At 39.1% G+C, this 25575-nt stretch overlaps 2 protein-coding genes across 12 annotated transcripts in view; one reads left to right on the top strand and one right to left on the bottom strand.

Moving 5' to 3' along the window:
* SULF2 (sulfatase 2) overlaps positions 1–9874 on the top strand; it is a 350055-nt gene extending 340181 nt beyond the window's left edge. For 2 of the 3 annotated variants that reach the window (XM_060772158.2, XM_060772157.2), the window contains 7 exons: positions 1008–1067; positions 2553–2722; positions 4572–4714; positions 6402–6525; positions 7382–7412; positions 7975–8031; positions 8893–9874. In XM_060772158.2, coding sequence (XP_060628141.2) covers positions 1008–1067; positions 2553–2722; positions 4572–4714; positions 6402–6525; positions 7382–7412; positions 7975–8031; positions 8893–8923 — 616 coding nt within the window. In that variant the 3' untranslated portion in view covers positions 8924–9874. The remainder of the gene's footprint in view (positions 1–1007; positions 1068–2552; positions 2723–4571; positions 4715–6401; positions 6526–7381; positions 7413–7974; positions 8032–8892) is intronic. The other variant, XM_060772159.2, reaches the window with a different exon arrangement.
* A 494-nt stretch (positions 9875–10368) lies between these two features.
* NCOA3 (nuclear receptor coactivator 3) overlaps positions 10369–25575 on the bottom strand; it is a 115142-nt gene continuing 99935 nt past the window's right edge. For 7 of the 9 annotated variants that reach the window (XM_060772151.2, XM_067468181.1, XM_067468179.1 and 4 more), the window contains 7 exons: positions 25270–25396; positions 24120–24291; positions 22876–23172; positions 21969–22073; positions 18595–18823; positions 15847–16021; positions 10369–15211 (listed from right to left, as the gene is read on the bottom strand). In XM_060772151.2, the coding sequence (XP_060628134.2) occupies positions 15028–15211; positions 15847–16021; positions 18595–18823; positions 21969–22073; positions 22876–23172; positions 24120–24291; positions 25270–25396 (1289 nt within the window). In that variant the 3' untranslated portion in view covers positions 10369–15027. The remainder of the gene's footprint in view (positions 15212–15846; positions 16022–18594; positions 18824–21968; positions 22074–22875; positions 23173–24119; positions 24292–25269; positions 25397–25575) is intronic. The other 2 variants (XR_010909920.1, XM_060772155.2) reach the window with 2 other exon arrangements.

Raw genomic sequence — 25575 nt, 5'->3', positions numbered from 1 at the left:
GGTGTCATAAATTAGTTAAATTAGCCTCCCTGCATAAAGTGGTACCTAAATTTCCTACTTGATAGATGCAACTGCCTTTTGGGCTGCATAGGTCAACAGCAAGCTAGACTATTAATGGTCGGGTGCTCACTCTGATCCAGGCTGACTTCGAACTCATGACCTCTCGGTCAGTAGTGATTTAATGCAGCTGGCTACGAAATAGCTGCGCCACAGACAGATCAAGAAGAATGTTGGTCACGTGAAGATCTGCTCCCCCCTAAGCAAGGCCCAAGAGGTCATCCCCTCTTTTCCAATACATTCAAAGCTTGAGCCTAGGTACCAGAAGTCTCCACTCCTGTAACAAGCAGACAAATCCTTGTACAAAAAAGACCATCTTTCTCACTGATATGGCCTCTTTCTTCGAGAAGCAATTCCTAGGGGCTCCTACCTGCCATCCAAAGTGATACATCCCAAAAATAGGTTTACTTTCTCTAAAGCTCTTTCTCCAAACTAGCCTGAAGTATTAGATGGGTTCTCATTATTGTTGTGCTCGTTGCATCTCCTTTTTCTTCCAGAGCTCAGAAGAGCTAAAATTATCCACCAATGGGTACTGGCTGTAATCCAGAAAGTAGCATTTCTGAGCTCTCTTTTTTTATTACATGGAAACAAAAATCAAAATGCCCAAAGAACAAAAATGAGCTTAGGAAGGGCCCTTGGTCCAATTAGATTTTAGAGCATTTCTACACATTACAAATATTAGGAGTAAGTACAAAGCCTTTTAGATGTGCTATTTCAGGATAGAGGGGATATGGAGTGGAGTTCAGTATGGCAATTCCCCACACTGCTGCTCTTGCTGATACACAATTATTGTTTGGTTTCAGTTGGGATTTTGTGTGCTTGTTTTCTAAAACTGTGCTTATTACTTTCATGTGTTGCCCAGGGCTTTGGGGGAACCAAAGTTACAGAAGGATAAAGGGAGAAAAGTCTGTATTTTTGCTAATTTTACATCTGGGATGTCTGTTTTACAGCTTCCATACTAAACATAAAGGCAAACTAAGGCACAAAGGATCTGGTCTCCATCCTTTCAAGTATGTGCAAACAAATATTGCATTTGCTTTTATTGTAGTCTTGCTAACCAAATTGTAATAAAAAAAAGAAAAAATGATCTGAATGTAGTTTTGTAATGTATGCACGTTGTACACAAATGGTATAGGATCCTGCCTCATGAGTGTGTCTGACTTGCCATATTCAGAGATACTAGTAGAGAAATTGGCCATACCCGAGTATGAGGAAGTATACCGAGGATAAATTCTGAATTGTAGCAATTTCATGTACAGCAAGGTTGTGATTGTGTAAGGTTGAGTTTACCCCAAATGCTTGGATGAGTCATATTTTGGATTTTTAAAAATTCTGGAATACCTATATTTGCAGGTATGAGATAAGCTGGAGGTGGGACCCAAGTCTAAACATAAAATTGATTTATGTTTCATGTGCATATGAGAAAAATATATACGAATATGCTCAAGGCAATTTTATACAATATCTTAATAATTTTGTGCATGAAACAAAGTTTGTGTATATTGAACCATCAGAAAGCAAAAGTGCCACTATCTCACCCATCGATGTGGACAATTCTGGATTTATATAGTGGGAGTATTTTGGAATTACAGATATAGGATGCTCAACTTGCATTTTTCAATGTCCTTGCAATTAAGGAAACAAGATATATGCTTGTATATTATCTTAATACAAATTCAAAATGGAGATAATATTATTCCCTTCTCCTTAATATACGGGGCCACAGTGGCGCAGTGGCTTCTGCCAACCTAGCAGTTTGAAAACATGCAAATATGAGTAGATCAATAGGTACCGCTTAGAGAGGAAGGTAATGGCGCTCCGTGCAGTCATGCCAACCACATGACCTAGGAGGTGTCTATGGACAATGCCAGCTCTTCGGCTTAGAAATGGAGATGAGCACCACCCCCCAGAGTCAGACTTGACTAGACTTCATGTCAAGGGGAAACCTTTACCCCCTACAATAATATACATTGTGATTGCAAATGCTCCAAAAACCCAACTTCAAAGATAGCCAGCTGCCCTAAGTTATGGAGTTTTGTAATATTGATATGTGGGACACTTAGGGATGACATTACCCAGCCCCCTCCCATGAGATGGCTATGGTGCAAGGAACAGAAGCAAGAACGCTGAAGGATCCTGTTGCAACTCTGTCACACCATTGCCCACTAATAGGAGGGACCTAGGCATATCATCCTACAGCACCCCAGTTGCCAGCATCACGATTATGTTGCTTGAGATGGCTGATTGGCTTTTAAGGTGGGTTTCAGGGGCCAGACCAGGAAATGGAGCACAGCTAGGATGTTGTAACTATGCCTTTGATGTAGGACCTTGGCTGTTACTGTTGTGAAACAGAATCTCCCAACCATTGTAGATAATTTTTGTGAGCTTTATATAAAAGCTGATGTTCTAACCCTAAAAACCTAAGTGTGAGGCTTACCTTTGTTGCTGATTTGTTAAGCAAAGCATAAAGATGCTTCTTTGTCTCTGTACTGCAGGAAAACCTTGCAAGAGAAGGACAAGGTGTGGCTCCTACGAGAACAGAGGCGGAAGAAGAAGTTGAGGAAATTGCTCAAGAGAATTAAAAACAATGACACGTGTAGTATGCCGGGCCTGACATGCTTCACTCATGACAACCAGCATTGGCAGACTGCTCCTTTGTGGACATGTAAGAAACTTCATTACTTTATCCTAAAATGCAAGATTAGGTTCCTGAGCCTCTAAAGTTGCAGCGTCAAATCATTTTGGGATACTGGTGCATGCATTCTTCCTTCAGAAGACAGCAAGCTGTTTTCCTTGCCAAATATAATTAATTAACTTAGGTATTATCTGTCAGTTGTGCTTAATTTTTTACAAGATAAAAAATAAAAGTAGAAAAACAATATTTTAAAAAACATTAATATTTAGCACCAACTATAATATTGTGTAAAAATATGTACCATTAATACAATATAAAATATATGCTTGCAGATGTTCCACCATTCTCCTATCAGTGAAGAACTTTGAAATGTAAAGTATACAAACCTAAAATCTAAAAGGCTTGGTAGAAGAGAAACATCTGTCCCAGTAACCTAAAGAGAGTAGTGTAGGTGTGAGGTAATTCTCCATGGAGAGGGCTTTCATAAATGGGATGGCGTAACTGAGAACAGGCCCTGTTTCCTGGGATCACCCACCTTATTGCCGTTGCACTTGGAAGGGAGTCTCCCAAGACAATTAACCAATAGCACAAAGATATATATATATATATATATATATATATATATATATATATATATATATACACACACACACACACACACTACTGTTCTGAGATCTGAGTTATTTTATGTCCTTGGTGAAAATTCCACTGTGCTTCAGAGTATTAAAATATCCTATTTTGAAAAGTGTTTGCATGCATAGCATCTAGTATGTTCCATCCAAATGACCAGAGCCAGAGGGTTGAGATTTTAAAATGTCAAATAAAATATATTAAAATCACAAGCCACTTATATAGTGGGGTATTTTCTGACTCCGCTGAATTCCACTATCTGTCCCAGTGAAAGAAATTTCAGTTTCCCTAGATAATGTTAACTTGCTGGCTTCTTCATTACATCACAGATTGCTGGAAACTGGCATGGAACATTTTTTTTTCAAATCCCAGTGTTACATTGGATGGTGTTTTTAAAAAGCAGCCCAGTGGCAAAAATCAAATTTGTCAGGACTTTGTCTCTGTCAATTTTTTTGTTTCGGGGGGGGGGGGGGGGGATATTGTAACTTAGGTGGCTGTAATTTGGAAAATGAGCCTAAATACCCATAGGCCCTTTCTACACAGCTGAATAAAATCCCAAAATTTCTGCTTTGAACTGGAATATATGGCAGTGTGGACTTAGATAACCCCATTCAAAGCAGATATTGTGGGATTTTCTGGGTTATATGGCAGCGTGGAAGGGCCCTTAGTACTTTCAGCAAGAAAAGGCCTGTTGAATCAATGGCATTTTCATAATGGCTCACCATTAAACAGTTGATTCATTGGGTCTACTCTTAATTCTGATTACTATACCACTGTAGGTGATGTAATTTATTGTAGTAGGCCTGGTTTTTAGATTCTGCAACAAAATGTATTCCAAGAGTACTAAAATGACTTATCTTGGTATAATAAGTTCAAAGGTCTGAGATTCCTTTGAATGCTTTGACTTCAAGCCTTATGGTGCTTTGAAGGTCAACACCAGGACTTAGAAACAAGTCTTAAAAAGAAGCATAGCATTAACTTTTTCTTCTTTTGTGGTTATGTGAGCCTTCTTACTCTTAAGCATAGAATTTAGACTGGGATAGACATGCCTCTTACTAAAAGCAATAATATGGATGTGCTGAATTGCTTAAATGAATGATGGAGACTAATATCACCGTGTAACTATCTGTAAAAAAAAGTGTGTGGGCTGGGGTAATATTTAATAAATGGGATTTAATAACTTGGAACTTCACTACACTGACATTTAAAATGTTTTACAACTTTACTATTGTAAGCCTTTTATTTGTAGTGGGTCCTTTTTGTGCCTGTACCAGCGCAAACAACAACACCTACTGGTGCATGAGGACAATCAATGAGACACATAACTTCTTGTTCTGTGAATTTGCTACTGGTTTCCTGGAATACTTTGATCTCAACACTGATCCCTATCAGGTAACCTATGAAAAGTACCAGGGTTGCTGCTTTCTCAGAAAGAATAAAACATTCTGCATTTTCAGTCTTGCATGACACAAACCAGAGAAACTGAAAGTCCCATGAATTGTATCTAGTGCAGTAATATAGTCAGTTTTCTAGACTGCCATTTTGAAAGCAATTTTTGAGCAGCTGGAATACATTAGGCTGATTCTATTCATGCTTGCCGTGATAAACTTCATTGTGTATAGTAGTAGGAATTTCAGGTTATCATCCAGTTGGGGTGCAGAAGTAAGGGAGGCAGTTGCATACACACATTTTTGGATGGTCTGGCAGGAGGTATTCAGTATTTCCTGGGTGAAACTCCCTCTCCCCATTCATTGATTGGCTGTGTGAGTGTACCCAGGCTCATTGTGGTTGCTCTTGGGGCAAAAGGCCGCACCTTCATCACCTAGTGATAATTAGTCTGGGGGTTCTCCACTCCCAAACTAAGAAGAGAGTTGTTGGGGTTTTTTTGGGGGGGGGGCAGATGGAAAGCAGCCTGGCAGGGGGAACAGCTTCCATGATCCGAGGTTACACTGGAAAAGATTTCGGCTTCATCAGCCTAATATAAGGTACCCAAAGAACAACCCCCACAAGCAGGCCTAGGGAAAGAGATTTGTAGAAATTCAACAACAAAGTGGAAGGGCAATCCATTAGCATGGCAGTGACCCCCCAAAGACCCCTTAAAATTAACCCAAGTACTAATACAGCATGTTTGGCTCAAATGCCTTAAGCCATAGGGGGAAAGTAACAGATTTTACTTTTAATAAAATAACGTTTCAGATTGAGCTATGTAGGGGTCGGTTTATTGAATGATAGCAGTACTCAATGGCTGACATTAGTCATTATGGGTGTTAATATTAAAAAAGCTAAAACCATCAGGCAGAGTGTGAGGCTCATAGTGCAGGCATTGTTGTTGTATATGTATATATCTTTAGTAGTAGATTTTGCTTTTGTGGGTGAAGTGAATCTGTGATTTTTTTTGTTTCTTGTCTAATTGTATATTCTTGGTTCTCTGTAGGTTTGTTTGATTTTTGTTCATGAATAAAAAATACTTTAAAAATAACAAGAAAAAGTGAGAGGTGTAGGGCTTATTTCAATCTTGCATCCAGTCTTTCTCTAGAACAGTGTTTCTCAAATTCTGCTCCTCCAGATGTTTTGTGGACTTCAGCTCCCACAATTCGTAACAGCTGGTAAGCTGGCTGGGTTTTCTGGGAGCTGAAGTCCAAAACACCTGAAAGAGATTTAGGCTTGGTGGCTAGGAAGTTACCAAATTCAAATAAATATTGCAGAAGTCATGTTCATTTGTTGCATTTTCCAAGAAGAGATGTTCATTAGATGGTTGAGAATTTCTTCTCAAACCTGAGGACCTTCATTTGCTTTGATTGAACGTGATTTTATATAGTATGTAAAGATATCTAAAGCATATCCCATTGGACCTTGCAAGCAGTCCAGTGAGGGACATATTTTAAGTGTCTTTTGGACAATTAAACTGTAGAATTCCGATCACTACAATAGTTAGTTTCAGTATCTCAGTAAGCAACATTGTAATTTTCTAGTACAGAGCTAGCAGTCAGAGCCTTGCACTGTCATAGTATGTAACTTCGCGAGATTTCAAAGGAAACAATTGTTTTGCCCATGGAATAAACAAAAACTTATTTTACAGCTAATTAATGCAGTGAACACATTAGACAGAGACGTTCTCAATCAACTACATGTGCAACTCATGGAGCTAAGAAGCTGTAAAGGATATAAGCAGTGCAACCCCAGGACCCGGAACATGGAACTGGGTAAGGAGTCTTAGTTTTGCTTTTGCCACAAAAACAGCTTGCTAACAAAGTTGGCCTAGTTACAAAGAGTCAGTAGCTGAATAGCCTCATGGTAGGCTGTAGTCTTGATTCATATCTCTCCTATCTCGTTCGTCAGATCCTGTTTTAGGGAAGGCCACAGCTGCAGATTAAGATATGACTGCAAGCCATACTTTAAAACAAAGCAGTTCATATTTTAGTTTCAGGTGGATAACAAATCACAGAAATTGAATCACAAATCTCAACATGCCAGAATTCAACCCTCTGACCTGCTGATATGTGAGCCTAATGAGTGCATGAGTTTTTAATTTGATGAATTTCTTATTTCAACCTTATTGCACTTTGCAGGTGGGGTGCTTTGTTTCCCTCCAAATTATTTGTATAGAATCTGTCACAGGAAGCCACTTGTTTACTTTTAAGAGTATGTTTTTCCATTGCAGACTATGCTTTACAACAGGGGTCCTCAAACTAAGGCCCGGGGGCCGGATACGGCCCTCCAAGGGTCGACCTAAGTCTGAAACGACTTGAAAGCACACAACAACAACAACCCTATCTCATCAGCCAAAAGCAGGCCCACATTTCCCATTGAAATACTAATAAGTTTATATTTGTTAACATTGCTCTTCGTTTTAATTATTGTATTGTGTATAAAATATGTGCAGTGTGCATAGGATTTCATTCATGTTTTTTTTTCCAAATTATAATCCGGCCCTCCAACAGTTTGAGGGACTGTGACCTGGCCCTCTGTTTAAAATGTTTGTGGACCCCTGCTTTACAACATGTTTTTTCTAGCTGTGTTGTGATTGGTTGATAATAAATACTTTCTCTCTCAATTCAGGCCTTAAAGATGGAAGCTATGAACAATACAGGTACTGTTTCAATTAGAAGTATTCTTATAATTTGCATACTTTTTCTCCTACCAAGTATCTTAACATTTGAGTACTGAAGTCATCATCATCATAGTCGATCACTAGTGGCAGAATATGATGGTCTTCCAAGGGTAGAGTTGGCAGTGGGTCCGTGAGTCACTGGGGAGCTCTATTTTGGATCAGCATGGTCTTTCACAGTGGGGATGTACATTTCCAGATGGAAGGCGGTCACAGGGATTTGCTTGGCATGCACTCCCCTTTGACACCTTTCTCCATTTATGCCTCTTCAAAATCCATAGCACTGTTGGTAACAGCTGACCTACAGTTAAAACGCTCAAGGGCTTCCCAGTTTTGTTTATTCCACTTTTTCTTTTAAGCCCAAAGATTTAGGTTGTGGGGCAATGTTAGAATAGAATGTGGATGGTTCTGTAAATCACTATTTTCATAATCCTACAAAAAGGAACAATGCTATGTGTTATGCTAAACCCATTTTTCGTTCTTCTATACTGTAGCATTGGTGGTTTCTTGTTGATTTTTTTTCTTTTTATGGCTCAAATATTAGGCAGTTTCAGCGTCGAAAGTGGCCAGAAATGAAGAGACCTTCATCTTCCAAATCATTGTGAGTTGGGAGTTTATTCTTGTAAAAATTACTTGCCTCAATTTTTTTTCTCTCTCTTTTTGTTTCTGCATGCACTTTATATTCAAAACATCATCTAATCTCATTCCTAAAATATCTTCCTCATAGTGATTTAATCTGGGAAATTGTGAGTCTATAAATTACTAACTAGAAGTCACAGTCCTGAGTCTTGAAGCAGCGACTGAAAAACTAGAAACACAAATCTGTGTTTTGTAGATACTTTCTATCCATTTTAGAAAGTTGGCAAATAGCTACAGTCAAATAAAATATTAACCTTACTTTTCAAAAGAACTTATGCTACTTCCAGAATTACTACTAGAAGTGTAGGTGGAGTAACATACAGGTGGGATATTATCATAAAATTCTACTCTTGTCTTTTTATTTATTGCGTTTAAACAGAGTAACACATAAATCTGCCCGTTCTTCTAATTCAAAGAAAAGGTGTTGGCAGTTTAAGCCACTTGGAACTGGGAAAAGGTTTTGGAAAAAAAAGACAAAACAGTCCTTTACAGAAAATCAAAATTATGGGCCAAGACAAGGCTATGTATTTTATCGTAGAGCACTTTCACATGTTTATAAACAGGAGTGTGAACTGCAGAACTATCATAACCCCTGTTCATTAACATGAAATTGATGAAGAAGCTGCATCCTCTCTATTGAAGAGGGTGCTGGGTTTTACTTAAAATTTAAGTTGTAGTTTCCCTGAATATATCTTTTGCTTCTATCAAATAATAGTCTAGATCTCTTTTTGTTCCCTTGCATGACTGCTGCAAATAGGTGTGTTTCACAGCCCATTCTCCTGCATAGTGAAGTAATGAAATATGTGTTGTTTCCATTTTACAGAGGACAACTTTGGGAAGGCTGGGAGGGCTAATTTCCTGCAACTGCTGGACCTCAATGAGGATACAAACTGGCCAGAACTTGAATTCATGTACAGACTTAACAAAAGTGTGTATGATTTCCGATCGAATTATGTTAGCCTGGAGGACTGGATGAACTTTGAAGCTAAGGTAGATAGGGTTTTGCACTGTTATGCAATCTGAATAGTCACAGTGATCTTCTGGGGACTACTGTCATCAAAAAATGTATCCTTTCTTGAAGCCTACCAGTTTACCTGCTTTTGCTTTGGATAATACCTCACTTGCTTCACAATCTGTATTACTTCCACCAATCACTGCAGCTACTGTTCCAAGAGAAGGCAAAGCCCAAACCAAGGTTGGCCTAAGGCACTTGGAACTCTAAGGGGCAAAAGCACACAAAGCCATTCCAGTGGAAGCCAGTCTGTAACTTGACCTCCAAGTGGCATTAGAAGGGCATCGTATAAAAATGCAAGGCTGGACTTTCTTTTCCTTATGGCATAGGCACATCAACATTGCTAGAAAGTGGTTAAAACAGCTATTGATCTCAAGAGGATATTTCTAAATGGATGCACGTTAACAGTCTTCAGGTGTTCTTCTATCGCAGAAGCCAATTTAAACTCATAGTTTACACATTACCCTGAGGCCAATAGGAGAAAATAGGTCTGCACTCAGAGAAACCAACTTTCCAGCATCGTACTGTAAATATTCAGTGTCCTGTTTCAAACGAAGTCCAGAAGAATTTTGTTACTAAAGTGTTGGCATGCCCCAATACCATTTCTGAAAACTCACTTCATTGCGTAATAAAATTTACGAATTTACCCATTTTTAAAAGCACTGCAAATTAAAAGCAGTTTCTGTATGTCTTGAATTTTAACAAAGTTGGATTTGTATTAAGTCTTTGTGATTATATTGTATGTTCAAAAACCAAAATTACTACTATAAAAGAAAGCACTTGTTTACTTTTATATGTGAGTTTGTTTGTTAAAGGCAGTTATTTTGTATCAACATATCAGAAATGGGAATGTGTGCCTCCCACGGATTTTGACCAGAAATGCCTCTCCAGTCCCTAAATGGGATGTGGATACTAGCAACAAATGGGATGTGGATACTGGCAATCTTTTATTTTTGACCACTGCTCTCAGGCTGTTTTGTTGATATATCTAGGTAACCTCTCCTTTCTTCTGTATTTAACTAAATCCCAAAGACTTCAATGACAACTAAACTGTTGTGTGGGATAAAAGAGTTTTGTGTTATGAATTAAAACAGGTTGCATTCCAGTTACCAAAAACCCATATTCAAGTTACCTGAGATAGAAAACAGTAAGGTAAATTTATTTTCCAAGTTAGAAACAAAGTGGAGGAGTAAAAATGTAGATGTAATTCAATACCAAAGGAGCACGATAGGGGAAAATCTCATGTGAATCGGTTTGATCACTGATAAGCTAATTAAACCATCAAGCTTCAGTTTCAAATAGAAACCTTTATTTACATTATTAACATCCAAACAAAACAAAAAAGCCCAGAAAAAAAGACCACACGACCAACCCTTTTTTTTAATGTCAGCCCACACAGAGGGCTTTTGTGATGTAAAGATCAATTATTACAAGCAATATTCAATGTAAACTAACTTTAGAATCAATTCTCAATACTGTATGCCTTTCTCCTGAGATTAGGAAATATTGCTCTCAGTTGAATGGTTTCATATTTGCTGAATTGCTGTCATGTGACAGTCTGCTACGAAATTCTGTGTGCTAACTTGTGCAACATTCAAATGGTTTGTTACAGCTGAAAAATTGTTCACTAAAGTAAAAGCACAAAGATAGAAAATGTTTATACATCATGACACACAAACATTTTCCAAAGTTTCAATGATGTGCTAAGAATAAGCTTACTACAAAGACAATGAGTTCAGAAGGCACCAACACCAAACTAAGCTTATTGTCACATTCAGCCATGTTTGATGTGCCATTTGGCTAATCCACACATCATATGATGAACAGTCCTGTTACTAGACCGATTGTGCTGCAACAGAAATCTATTTTTAATTGTTCATTTTTGATTCCAGATATGATCGTTTTAATCACCAGTGCTTGGAGTATTCCAGACAAAGCCAATTCAAACTAGTAGTCGCAATTTTTAAAAGATGTGGTTAATTTTCCTTTATCAAGTTTCAACTATCTTTGGAATCAGCAAAACGTAGCAACTGGGAAAAACATAATGGAGAAGATCCACCAGTGAACCGCAGGGACCACGACACTTCTACAATGCAAAGAAAGTAACTCAAAATGAAAAGGAAACAGCAACACATATTTTAACAATTCTCCAAAGCAAACCAGAACTTATTGTCAATATACATAAAAGTGAAAACAAAATCTTGTCTCGGTTGATAGAATCTCGAGTCTTACCATGACTTTGCCCTGGTATACTCAGAAGGTGGTTTCTGAAGTCTTAAAAAATGCCCAAATCAAGAGGCACCACATCTGCACAAAGGCTCCAATGTGCAGGTGTACAACCTATTTCCATATTGACTTTAAAGTTGGGACCATTGCACATCCATGAAGTGATACACATGAGGAGTATGCATTCAAAGCAGGTTACCGTTTTAAAATCCACTGAACAATATGTAATCTACACACAAAAGGATACATAAAAGAAATTAAAGGACAAGGAATTTCGTGGATACATGAGCACATCAGAACACGCAGAATTCTGGGTCGCAGCCCAAATATTTGAAGTACAACTTTACTGAAACTAAATTCAATCGCTGAGTGGATCATGCAGAACAGGCAAACATGAAAATCTGTGTTCAGGTACTAGCAGCTTTGCAGGGAAAACAACTTCAGAATTAAATAATTCTGTCCCTTACAAAAAATAGCTTTTGCAAAATGAAGCTGAACTACAATTAGGAATCAAATAAATCACCAATTTCCTTATTCAAGAGCAAATCAGATTGAATCTGCAATGGAAGGAGGTAAAATAGCAAACATCACACTGCTTTCAGAAATTCTGGCCTGCCTTTCTACAATGGTTTTTGGGGTTGGAAAAGAAGACAAGAATCAATATATCTTAATTTGACAGAAAATTATGGGGATTCTGACCTCTCAACTAGAATATGAAATGAACAAAACTATTTAGAAAATAAATATATTTGTTATCAGTATAGCAATTAATTGTGATACATCTTGTTAATTGCCACACATAATTGGATATTTATGTATCACCAGATGTGCTCCCTGATGATAGAAGACATTTAACACACACATACATACATACACACACACAAAACACTGAGGTTTCATTAAAAGTTGACCAAATGTCTTAGAGCAGAGGCCCCTTTCCTTGAAAAGAGAATTATATTAAAAATTCCACAGACTCTTATGACAGCTAAAAAGAGTATTTTTGTCATCAAATTGCTCTCTATAAGAAAAGTAACAAAGTGCACACTTAAGGTGTAGAGAAAGTATTAAAAGACCACTAAAATATAAACAAATAGTCTTTTTAAAAGCCAGTACATAAAAGATCTAAATAAATTGTCAGAAACCAATAAAAAGAGGATAAGGGCCACAGTCACCCAAGTCCAAAACCATTTAAATAAAAAAAAAACACCCCTATTTGGACAACTTTGACTAAACCGAGTTTACAGAAATTATCTTTGTTAAATATTTAGCTTCACAAACTCTTCAAAAATGAGTTAGTGGCCTACAAAAGTCATATATATATAATACAACATCTTAAGATCATATATACAAAACTATTCACAAGGAGATTTTCTCTTCAAATTGCAATGCCTTGCCTTGACTTTTATGAAATTTAATTTAAAAAGTAGGATTATTGCTCTGATTTCCATAACAGAAAATCATTATGTAATAATTTAAACCGATCTTGAAAGAGGGCATGAATTTGATTATTTTTATATCCATTCTTTATTATTAAAGGTATTGCATTGACCCCGCTCGTACAGCATTTTATAAAGTGCACAAAGCTGCACATCATCATGGAAATCATTATCATGATTATATGTATTTAATCTCCCCATAGCCCTTTGGCATCAAAGAGCAGGAGTCGGAGGATGTGGTGGCTCCTTGGTTATTGCCACTAGAAGATCAGAACATGTGGGAGCAGGATTCACAGCAGCACAAAGGTTCAGCATCCTGTTCCGTTTTTTAAATCAAGGCCAGGAACTACATTCTGTCAGAGGCTCTAGTACTCAAGACTATTGTCCAGGCTTCTTCAGGCACTTTGGTCTGCCTGTAGTTAAGGGCTTTGGATAGCTACAGTAAACAGAAGCGGTATTCAAGGGTCTACCCATCACATTTACTCAAATGCCATTACCAATCTCATGGTGCTAGAGGCAGCGTGCCAAAATTATATCTGACCTTGGTTGTTGTTTTTAACACAACAAAGTGATACTATGCTTCTACCCCACCTCCCCCCCCCCACAAAAAGTCCATAATTATGAAGTCACTTGGGACACCTTCGTGGGAAAAGATGTGGCAATTCCAGAAGGCTAGAAGAAAGTTGCTGTGATGTTTGCGCAGACTTTTCTGTAATACTTGAGTTTGCCATGTATGACATCTGCCTATTGGGAGATTTCAGTTGGAAGTGTCAGCAGTATTTCTGCAGCAAAAGGGGGGAAAAACAAAACAAAAAACCAAGCGTAAGAGGCACACATTTTCTTAGGAAACCAAACATTTAATTTTGAAGATTAAGGAGCAAAAGTATGAATCAGTATTCATAGATTCATAGAGTTGGAGGAGACCTCGTGGGACATCCATTCCAACCCTCTATCAAAAAGCAGGAAAATCTCATTCAAAGCACCACCAACAGATGGCCATCCAGCCTGTTTAAAAGCCTCCAAAGAAGGAGCCTCCACCATACTCCGGGCCAGAGAGTTCCACTGCTGAAGAGCTCTCAGTCAGGAAGTTCTTCCTCATGTTCAGGTGGAATCTCCTTTCCTGTGGTTTGAAGCCATTGTCCCGCGTCCTAGTCTCCAGGGTAGCAGAAAACAAGCTTGCTCCCTCCTTCCTATGACTTCCCCTCACATTTTTATACATGGCCCTCATCATGTCTCCTCTCAGCTTTCTCTTCTGCAGGCTGAACATGCCCGGCTCTCTAAGTCACTCCTCACTGAGCTTGTTCTCCAGACGATTATTTTAGTCACCCTCCTCTGGACATCTTCCAGCTTGTCAACATCTCCCTTCAATTGCAGTGCCCAAAATTGGACACAGTATTCCAGGTGTGTTCTGACCAAAGCAGAATAGAGGGGTAGCATAGAAACAGGAAGAAAAAGGACAACTATACAATGTGAAAAGGCAGAAACGTGTCTGTGAACATCTGGACACTATGCTCCTATTTATGTAGGTCAAAATCCCATTGGCTTTTTTAGCTGCCACATCACATTGTTGGCTCATGTCTAACTTGTTGTCTACAAGGACTGTTGTTGAGCCAGGCATCCCCCTTTCTGTAAGTTTGCATTTCATTTTTTTTCCTGCCTAAGTGGAGTATCTGCATTTGTCTCTGTTGAACTTCATTTTGTTAGTTTTGTCCCATCTCTTTAATCTGTTAAGATCATTTTGAATTCTGCTCCTGTCTTCTGGACCACATAGGTCATATAATTCAATCTCCTACCACACAGAAAAAGCACAAAGTACCTCCGGCAGATGACCACCCAGCCTCTGTTTAAAAGCTCTAAAGGAGGAGCTTCCACCACACTCTGAGGCAAAATGTTCTACTGCTGAATGGCTCTTAAGACCAGGATGTTCTCCTAATGTTCAAGTGGAATCTCCTTTGCTGTAATTTGAACTCATTACTCCAAGTCCTAGACTTGGGTCTACTTCATCCATTGCACAGAGTGAAGTGCCTGTGGATAGACATTTATACCAACGAAAACAATGTGTGTATATGTGGATAGTAATAGAAACGCCAAACCTGTGGTGATGGGGTGATAGTTCTTTTAACAGTGGTTGTTAGGAGATAAAGGTGAGTGAAAGGATTTTTCCTAATGCCAAGAGAAATAAGATAAAGTGTACAGCAAGAAAAAAGACAACTATACAATGTGAAAAGGCTGAAATGTGTCTGTGAGCATTCACTTGAAATGGCACTTTAAAATTCTAAGTACTTTAAAAAACTCCTATTAGAACCAATATCAGGAGCAATCTTACCTGGTCTGGGCCCATGGGCATTCCTGACATAGGCATAGTATTAATATTCATTTGCCCAATATGACCACCATTGCTGTTCATGTGCAACATGTTGTAAGCTGCAGGATTCCCAGGATGACTGAACTGCTGCTGTGGAAAGGAACTAGAACATCCAAGGGGGGGGGGGGGGGAACAGTTTAAGAAAGGCTCTGATTAATTATTTCCGCTTCAATATTCCCTCAGCAACTAACCCCATGCCAGGATAACAACTAATCAATATTGGCATTGTGCTGCTTATTAAGGACCTAGTTATCTCATTATACACTTTGGATGATATTGCATTAAAAGGCTAAAGTGCAGGTCTGCATTTCCCTATCTTCTGGTTTGCTCCTGCAGAATTCTGGGAAATGTAGTTTGGAGAGGAAGCTTTTGGATTCTCAGCTTCCCCTAAACTAGGCTTGCTATGTTGTATGAACTCAACAAGCTGTGATTATTCTTAAATAGTATTTCATGCAATCCAACTTCAATTACTATGTTATAAAGTTAACCAATTTGTTTAATGGCTAAGATTAGGCACACTTTGCAGATGCAGTAATGATGATTTTTCCAAAAACACATAATTCAGCTCGGCAAAACTGCCTGGTTCTGTCTCCCCAAAACAGGATGCTAGCACTGTCCAAATTGACAGACTTGTTCTGAAAACACTATTAATTTTTATTATTTATTTATTTATTTTATCCTGCTTTTCTCCCATGGGTGAGACTCAAAGTGGCATAACCAGGATTATTCTTCCCTCACCTGCTTCTGGCCATACTTCCTGATGGCCAGCCCTTCATCTCAGGAGAAGAATACATTGGTGTCGCCTGAGGATGCTGCATCATAGGATTCTGCGAGGGTCCCATTCTTTGAGCCATCATGGGGTTAGGAGGACTGGACACCCTGCTGAAGGCAGGATCTGGTGGCTGGTTCATTCCTTTAAAAGAAAGTATGTTGGGAGTTATTTTTAAGCAGTAATTACTTGAGATACTTTTCTTGAAGGGAAATGTCTCATAAATGCTTCCTTCATTAAATTACAGAGCAACTAAAGTGTGTTCAGCGCATCTGTTCTAATAAGCCACTTGTCATATTACATCCATATTGAGGTGCCTGTGCTAAAACTGTATGCACGACAAAATAAAAATGTGTGCCAATTTCACATATATGAGCACTATATATGCACTACATCTAGCAGAAGCGGTAATCCTAGGTGGATGATCTACACAGAGAGCTAGAGGAGTGTGTTCCTATTGGTTCTCCTGGATCTCTTGAGATGACCTAGAAAGATGATCTTTCTAGGTCATTGCACTGGGATGTTATACAGTGGCTCCAGTCCTTTCTGGATGGCTGTACCCAGAAGGTGGTGCTTGGGGACTTCTGTTCGATCCACAGGGTTCCATTGCTGTCCCCCATGCTGTTCAACATAAACATCAAACCACTGGGAGAGGTCATCCTGAGTTTTGGCATGCAGTGCCACCTATATGCAGATAACACCCAACTCTATTACTCCTTTCCACCTAATGCCAAGGAAGCTGCCCTGACCCTAAACCAGTGTTTGTCATCAGTAATGGATGAGGGGAAACAAACTGAAAATCCAGACAAGACAGAGGTACTCCTGGTCAGTAGGAAGGCAATAGGGATCCAGCCTGTGGTGGGTGGGTCACACTCTCTCTAAAGACACAGGTTCGCAGTTTGGGGGTCCTCCTGGACTCAGCGCTGAACCTGGAGGCCCAGGTGTTTGCAGGTGGTCAGAAGGGAACTACGCCCATTCCTTGAGAAGCCGGATCTGGCCACAGTGGTACACCTCTTAGTTACATCCCGTCTGGATTATTGTAACGCACTCTATGTGGGGCTGCCTCTGAAAAATGCTCAGAAATTTCAGCTAGTCCAAAGAGCTGCAGCCAGGTTTCTCAATGGGGCTGGCTACAGGGAGCGGACAACCCATCTGTTGCAGCAGCTCCACTGACTGCAAGTCTATTACTGGACACAATTCAAAGTGCTGGTTATGACCTTTAATGCCTTAGATGGTTCAGATCCAGGCTATTTGGCCGACCGCATCCCCTTGTACGAACCTGCTCAGGCCCTATGATCTTGCCCTTCTCTCAGTCCCACCTCCATCTCAAGCTCTGTTGGTGGGGATGAGAAAGCAGGCCTTCTTGGTGGCTGACCATCAACTTTGCAACTCTCTGCCCAGGGAAGCCAGAATGGCCCCCTCTCTGCTATCCTGGCAGCAAGCTAAAAACATTTTATTCAGGGAGGACTTTAAAGACAAAGGTGTGTGTGACCATCAAGGGCTGCTGTGATTTTGTTATGTGATTTTATATGCTTTCATGGTTTTAACCTTGATTGTTTTAATATTAATGCCATTTAATACTGTTTTAATATTTGTATATTTTAAGTTGTACTTAAATGTTTTTAGTTGTGAGCCGCTTTGAGTGTCTGTATGGAGTGAAAACGCGGGATATAAATAAACAAAATAAACAAAGAAATAAACAGTGTTAAATAAACTTGTGTTGATTGTGCTGATAGCCCTGTTTCTACGCATCTAGTAGCTCAAGGATTTACAACATTTGTGCTGGTTACATACTGCCTCTGCCTCCTGGTAAAAGTACAGAACATGACTTTTGCAACTGCAGAACATCTTCTTGGCCCCAGGTAACCAAGCCATCTTTAGCCTTCTCTGACAAAGAGTGCTGGTGCCTTACAAACTACAACTCCATAGCATTAAGTCTTGGCAGTTAAAGTAGAGTCAAACTGCATCATAGATGTTGCCTTAGCCATCATTTAAATCTATGCCTCCCAGCTGGGATGAGGAAACCAAGCTTTGCAATATTGTGAACAAATAGACATCGAATTGTATAATGAAACTCCTTTAGATCATCTGAATAAAAAATGTGATAAACTCCTTCAACTCCTCCTTTTCATTTCAACCAGGCTTAAATCTAATTGTTAATCTCATATTCATAAATCTAATTGTCAATCTCATAGAGGAGATTCAATGAATCAAAAGGAATTTGATAGGTGAACATTACTTTGACTGATTCAGTGTGTCTACTCTATTTGATGCTAAAAATGGAATTAGGTTTTTATGTTTTTAGTAATGACCAACATCATGTTAGGTAAACCCCATTAGAGAAGATACACTGAATAAATGGGATTTAACTACACGTTGACTCAACATTCAACAGGTCTGCTCTAGCTGAGGCTAGCCAATATAATTTAGGCCAATATTTGTAACTTTAGCTTTATCACATTATTATTTTAAGGCCATACAGTCAATAGGTAAAAGAAGGGGAACAGAGAAAATTGAGAGACTGAAATAAGCACAACTGATTAAGTAAGTGATTTTAGTGGAGCTAGGCGCACATATTTTTAATTTTTAAAAACAAAATAATTGTTATTTTAACAAAACTGACTCTTTAACTATGTTCTAATCTTATATATGTGGGGCTACTGCTATTTTCAAACCATGAGTCTTCACAAAAGGCAGGATTCAAAAAACATACATACCATAATTTGATGGGTATGAAAACTGCTGGGGTGGGACTGGAGCCATTGGAGGGCCTGCGACTGCACCATCCATGCTTCCTGAGGCAGTAACATTTGGGGGAGGACTGAAGGTCTGAGACTGTTGCTGCTGTTGCTGCATCATCATTGCCATTCGTTGCTGTCTGATGTGGTGACTTATTAGCTCCCTATTTCGCTGGGCCACCATCTGTGCATTAAGGAAGCCCTGTTGCTAATACCCAAATAGATACAAGAGGAAAGCATTAGAGAAAAAAGAGAACAGTCTACTTAGATCAAAAGAAACAAAATAATTAAGTATTTTATATCTATAAATAAAACAAGTAAAGGAAGGAGGTTGTCTTCTGCTGCCGTGGGGACTAGGACTCAGAACAATAGATTCAAATTACAGGAGATTCCATCTGAACATTAGTAAGAATTTCCTTATTGTAAAAGCTGTTCAACAATGGAACTCTGCCTTGGGGTGTAATGGAGGCTTCCTTCTTTGGAGGCTTTTAAACAGAGGCTGGATGGCCATCTGTCAGGGATATTTTGATTGTGTTTTTCTTGCAGTATGGCGGGGGTTGGGCTGGATGGCCCATATGTTCTCCCTCAACTCTATGATTCTAAGAAGGTTGTCTCTGAACAGACAAAAGGAACTGCAATTTGAGAAGCTTAAGATTCATTCTCAACAATAAATCAGTTTGCATGATACATCCAGAGTGGTTATCTGATGCATTTAAATATTTGAACATCTCAGGAGGTTTAGGTCCGGAGTATAAATGAAATTTGCAGTAGTGGCTTTCCTGCCTCTACCCACTGCAATCCTTCCACTTGCCACAGTTGTTCCACACCATTTGGTGCTGAGAAGACTGAACTGATTACTTTCCATGAAGGTTCATTCTATGCTGCAGAGGTGGATGCATTGAGGAATGGGTGAACTTGGCCATTTAGGCCAGGAAAGGGGTCACAAATCAAATGTCTGCTTTCATCTATTGAACCCCAAGTTCCTTCCCTCCCCACCGGCCCCCCAGTCCTTGTCATAGAGAAGACTGAACATCATCAGGGAGGGACAAAACAGGAAATAAACTATTGAATAAATGGACACTGACTAGATATGCATTTTTCAATGGCAGAAGGAGCCCCCGGTGGCGCAGTGGGTTAAAGCACTGTGCCGGCAGGACTGAAGTCCGACAGGTTGCAGGTTCGAATCCGGGGAGAGGCAGATGAGCTCCCTCTATTAGGTCTAGCTCCTCATGCGGGGACATGAGAGAAGCCTCCCACAAGGATGATAAAACATCAAAAATCATCCAGGTGTCCCCTGGGCAACGTCCTTGCAGATGGCCAATTCTCTCACAACAGGAGTAGTTGCTCCTGACACGACAAAAAAAATGGCAGGAGGATGGGTCCAGGTATAGGATTTCCCAAGTTCAATGCCCACTTTGAGGAAGGGGAAAGGGAAATGTCCCCATGTCTCAGCCTATTAGACAGCCACCTGCTATGATGCCCACCAGCCAGCAACCACCCCTGCAGAATCTGGGATATCTACCTAAAGGGCCTATTAAAGTTAGCTCCCCTAGGTGAAGGTTAATCCAAGTGGCTAGTGGAAAGATCTCTAGCAAAGGAAGTTGTTACATACCTTGGAAAGCATAGTAAGCTATAAATACATAGGCCTTTAATCACCTGGCTAAAACCGAGACCTCCAGAAAGACCATCCATAAAATATAAATTCTATAGATGGCCCTAGATGCCAAGACAGCATTGCTGATCTATTTCAGCAAGTTTTTTAAAAAAAATTCTTATGGCAAATTTAAGACCAACATATTAATTTTGTAACAAATTACAATAAGGTTACTATGTTGTTAAAGAACTGAATTTTTGCTCCACTTTTATTTTAAAATTTGCAGTAGTGGCTTTCCTGCCTCTACCCACTGCAATCCTTCCACTTGCCACAGTTGTTCCACATCATTTGATGCTGATCACTCCCCAGCTAACCTCACAGAACTGCCACTGACAATCCAGCTCACAGCTACTAATTTGCTCTTGGAAAAGGAGTATTCAATGCCATTCACTTCCAGATGAACCCCACAGAGCTGCCACCAGGGATCATGTACAGGGGTCATTAATTTGTCTTTGACCAGGCAGCATACAGTGTTTTTCCCTTTGCAATATAGCTGGGGTGCCATAAGTCAGCCAATTTCCTATGGCAAGCCCTGAATTGGAAGTAAAATCAGCAAAAGAAATGTGCTAGCTGGGGAGCAAGCAGCTCCTGGAGGACACCATCAAAATCACTCTGGTGCCCTCCAGTAGAGAAATTTGTCTGTGCGGTGATTTCTGGATTTGTTGGTTTATTCACAGGTGCCATGGAAACTGAAAAAATGGGGAGATGAGAACAACATGGCAACAGGAGAAAGTGCTTTTCCAATAGGAATGTAGAACAAATTAGTTGAAGAAAGAAACAAAGAGTGAGAGGAAACAAGGAAATCTAGATCTGGAAATAAGTAAAGCAGAGAAGTAAAGAACCCCTGATTTGATCTAAAATAAGATGGAGAACTGAAGGAGGAACTAGGGGTTCAAGCAGATTCAAACAGGCTTTCAAGTCAGGCAACTCCTGCCTATCCTGGATGACAATGGCAGTTAACCCACTCCCGAATGCCTTCTTCCTTGAGTCTGAGAATTGTGTAAACCACATGCTATGTGCAGCAGGCCCGAAATAAGCTTTGCAGCCCTGAAATAAGCTCTTCTCCTCCAACTCCCATCATCTCCTTTCCAACAAAAAATCTGCACTGTCCCACTCTGGCTTTAGGGAACTCAAAATCTGCTGTAATACAAAAACATCCTTTTTGAGCTGAGGTGGAGAGTTGAAAGTGGGGGATGAAAACAGCCCAACAAGAACTGAATATATTTATTGCCCACATCTACAGACAAGAGGAGAGAACAATAGAAAACCAGGGATGGGCATGGAATGGAGAATAGGTAAAGGAGACATGGTTGGCTGAAACTCAAACACTTCACATAAGCAGCATTACTACTAAATGCTGAGCAGACACAAAACCCAGGCTTGCTGGACTGGTGTGGCTTTCTCCCTAAGCATCTAGCTTGTCTTGGATATGTTCTTATATAACTGCAAATATGATCTAATTTCTATCTATACAAAAATCGCAGCAAGCAAAACAGCTTATTTGTAACTTCGATTCAAACATGAGTTAGGGATAGAGAAGAGTCAGGGTAGGAATATTGGGATGTTAAATGGAGAAAGATGGGGGACACATGGGAAGGGTCAAACCTAGGAGAAGAACTGGAAATAGAAGACAACCATAGTGATGTAAAACAATAATTGTTATGATGAAGACATGTGCAAAGATTACAGTGTCACTCACTTGTGATCCCATCTGTGGAGGCATAACTGGTCTCATAACTGATGCATTACCCGGGTTGGGATTCTCCATTTTGATATCAAGTGTCTGACGTGTTTGATTCAAGAACTTGAAAAGAAGGATGCAAGAATTAACAGATCAAATTTGAAATACATCAAACAGACTGACGTGATATTAAGGCTACGCTTTTAACTCTGCATTAAGCAATGTCACGAAATGAAAAAGAAAATACTTTGTTCAATGGATGTCATTAAGCTTGCTCAAAAATAAAACTACTGAAGCATAAATATCTGTATACCTAAGCATTCGTTTTCATTTTGATAACTAACAGAATATTGGGGGGGGGGGGGGGATGAAAGAATATTAATGAAAAAAAGGAAGTTATACAATAATGAGGAATTAATGCAACAGTTTATCCAGAATATCAGGTTAAGTGAACAAATGTTAACTTTAAATCGGTGGTTCCCAAGCTGTGGTTCATGGACCACCAATGGTCCACAAGAACTAAAATAAGGTCCGCAGCCTCACCGTTACTACACCATTGCAATGAGAGTGATTGATCTCGCAAAACCCTCCTGTAGTACCTAGGCTTATTAAATATGGTTTTCTGTGGGTGAGCAGATGGCAACTACGAGATGGCATATATTCTGTATCAGACCTGATGTGTTCTATCCAATGCAGTTTTCTAAAGCAGCACCCCAAATAACCAAACCAAATCTAACGTTGACCAAAAACTGATTCGTAACCCTTCTGACACTAATGTTGGAGAGTGGTCCAATAGTCAAAGTGGTTCCTGGTCAAAAAAAAGGTTGGGAACCACTGGTTTAAACACTATCTTAAACTGTCAATATTTCCTAAAAAGCAAAGTTCCCTCCTTAGGAAACTGCTGGAAGAAGATACAATAAATTACCTGCTGCCCTTGAAGCCTCTGTTGGAGCTGCATACGAAGTTGCTTTGGTGTGTTGGTTCTTGGTCTCATTACATTTGCTCTGGGATGCATATTTTGCATTGGGAAATTGCTCTGTTGGTTCATCTGGTTCATCACGGAGTTAAACGCTGCCTGTTGGCCCTGCATGCTACTAAACCCTCCTGGCATCGCTGCTCCCTGCCCCTGGTAGGGCTGGCCATACATTGGAGGTTTCTGCTCAATCATTACTGCGGGTTCTTGCCCATGAAAGGGTTCTTGTTTTGGTTCCAATGCTTGCCCCTTTAAAAGAGTGCAGGAGTTTTAAAATATACTTTGCACACTGCAACAATCTATTAAATATATTACAGCAAGTAAACAGAAGAACTTCATGTTATTTTAACATTTCATATTATTAAAATGTGAGGGAATTTTCAATTTTTGAGTTTTACAGGCGAGACTCTGGAGGGAGCAAGATACCCAAAATATAGTGCATGGCCAGAAATGATACTTTTTATTATTTATTTACTAGTGAGTTTTGATAATCAAAATGTATTGGCAAATATTCTATTTATCGAGAAAATGGTCACATTTTGCAGCTGTTTTGTGGTATTTAAAATAGATATATTAAAAAGTTCTTAATGTCTGCTTTTCTACTCATCCAAAAAGCTTACAAACAATGTACATATGAACATCTTTCTCATAAACAGAAATTTCTGATATGCTTACTATTTAAGATTCTATGAAGTAAAGAAATTGAGTTTGAGTTATGCATGCTCTTAAATAAAACCCAAAGCCATCACCTGTCAGCCAATTTTTAGTCAAGTGAGACTTCAGTCACCACTAAAGTAGTCTAATCACAGCTACCAATGTAGAAAAGGTACCTCAATACCTTATTATATTGGAATATCAGCATAATGTTAAGATGAAGAGTAGGATAAATTTCTCTTTGCTATGAAATGGCATTGCAAAACCACATTTATCTAAAGTCTATTTAACCTCTAATTCTGCAAGCAGCATTCAGATACTCCTTTTTGATCAGTATCTGCTATTGCTGTCTAACAAGAAGGATGCAGGTCACTACATAGACAGTGGGTAATATTCAGATTTAATTTAAGTTTACAGAACCCTGACATACATAAAATCAATTATCACATGCTGGTGGTAGGACTGTATTTGTTTTCCCCCAAAACATTTTCACTCACTCAACAAATTGAACAATAAGCACCTTGAGAGAACTTGTAACTTACTTGATTTACAAGATCAGGAATTCCTAAGGCTCTATCGATTTCTTCGAGACTAGTGACATCTGTACTACTCAGCAGCGTGTGTAGCTGATCTAAAAGAGCTCTTTCATCACTTTGGCCATCAACAGTTGGAGAAGGATATAAAAGGTCATCCAAGGAATTTCTAACTAATTGCCTAGGAAAGTCATGACATTGCAGGTATTAAGAAAACTGACTGGGCTTGACACACATTTTTACGACATTCATTGTTCAGTGGTATGATAGCTCTTGAAAGGGAAAACATTTTCTAGTATTTAGAAATGAAGACGGCTCATTCGACAAGTAAAGCAAGATGCAGTAAAATGAAAGCAACATCTTACGTATCAAAGCTATTATCAATTTGAAAAGCAATTCTGATGATTCCCTATAAAAACATCAGTAAGATCAGAAGGGCATTAGAAACAAGATATAAAAAATTGCCATGCTATTTCATAAAGTGTTTCATAAGATACAATTAATGAAGTTAGATGTAAACATCAGGCCAATGTATGTGTCTCTCTTCTTCTCTTATGTTCCAGCATGGAGATTTTTGTTTCTTTAAGCTAGAGCTCGACACTGTATATGAAGAACAGTCTGGTATAATACTAATTTGCTAACTAAATTATTATACTATTACCATTTTTTTCGTGTCAGGAACGACTTGAGAAACTACAAGTTGCTGCTGGGGTGAGAGAATTGGCCGTCTGCAAGGACGTTGCCCAGGGGATGCTCAGATGTTTTACCATCCTGTGGGAGGCTTCTCCCATGTCCCCACACTCCACTCCTCAGATTCGACCTCCAACTTTTCGGTCAGTAGTCCTGCTGGCAAAAGGGTTTAACCCATTGCGCCACCGGGGGCTCCTTACCATGATATTATGCCAGGAAAATAAAACTATTCAGCATTCAGGTCTTACAGAAGAAGAGGAAATTAAGAAATCTTTAATGAATGATAACAGCATCAGTCATTTTCAGCACTTCTGAATTGGTTTGTTTAGAGAACTATTTTCTTTTCCCGTTTTTAATATATTTTTATTTCAAGAACTGCTTCCTGTCTTGCTTAAAATACTAATATATAATATTTTACCATGGTAAAAGAAAATCAATAGAGCATTACATATTCAGAATCTCTTATTACCTGTTGTGCGAACCTCGTGGACCTTGCTCAACAGAGAGCATGCTCTCAGGCCATGCATTTGGTTGATTAGATGGTCCTGGGTGTACATAAGGATTTCCACCCATGCTCATATTAATCTCATTTGGTCCTATAAAACAGTGTATTTTATGTTTGAATTATTAGCACAGTCAAGCCAACAACATATCAATATTTACTTTAAAACTGTGAAATTACAATAAAACAATTACACAACTATTTTAGTACCGAAATAAATCAAGCTATATACTTCCTAACTGATAAAAGCACAACCCAAAGAAAAACATTTAT

This window comes from Anolis sagrei, chromosome 4 (assembly GCF_037176765.1).
Source record: "Anolis sagrei isolate rAnoSag1 chromosome 4, rAnoSag1.mat, whole genome shotgun sequence".
Taxonomy (NCBI): Eukaryota; Metazoa; Chordata; class Lepidosauria; order Squamata; family Dactyloidae; genus Anolis; species Anolis sagrei.
The sequence above is the reverse complement of the archived record's forward strand: the minus strand, read 5'-3'. Positions and strand labels throughout refer to the sequence as shown.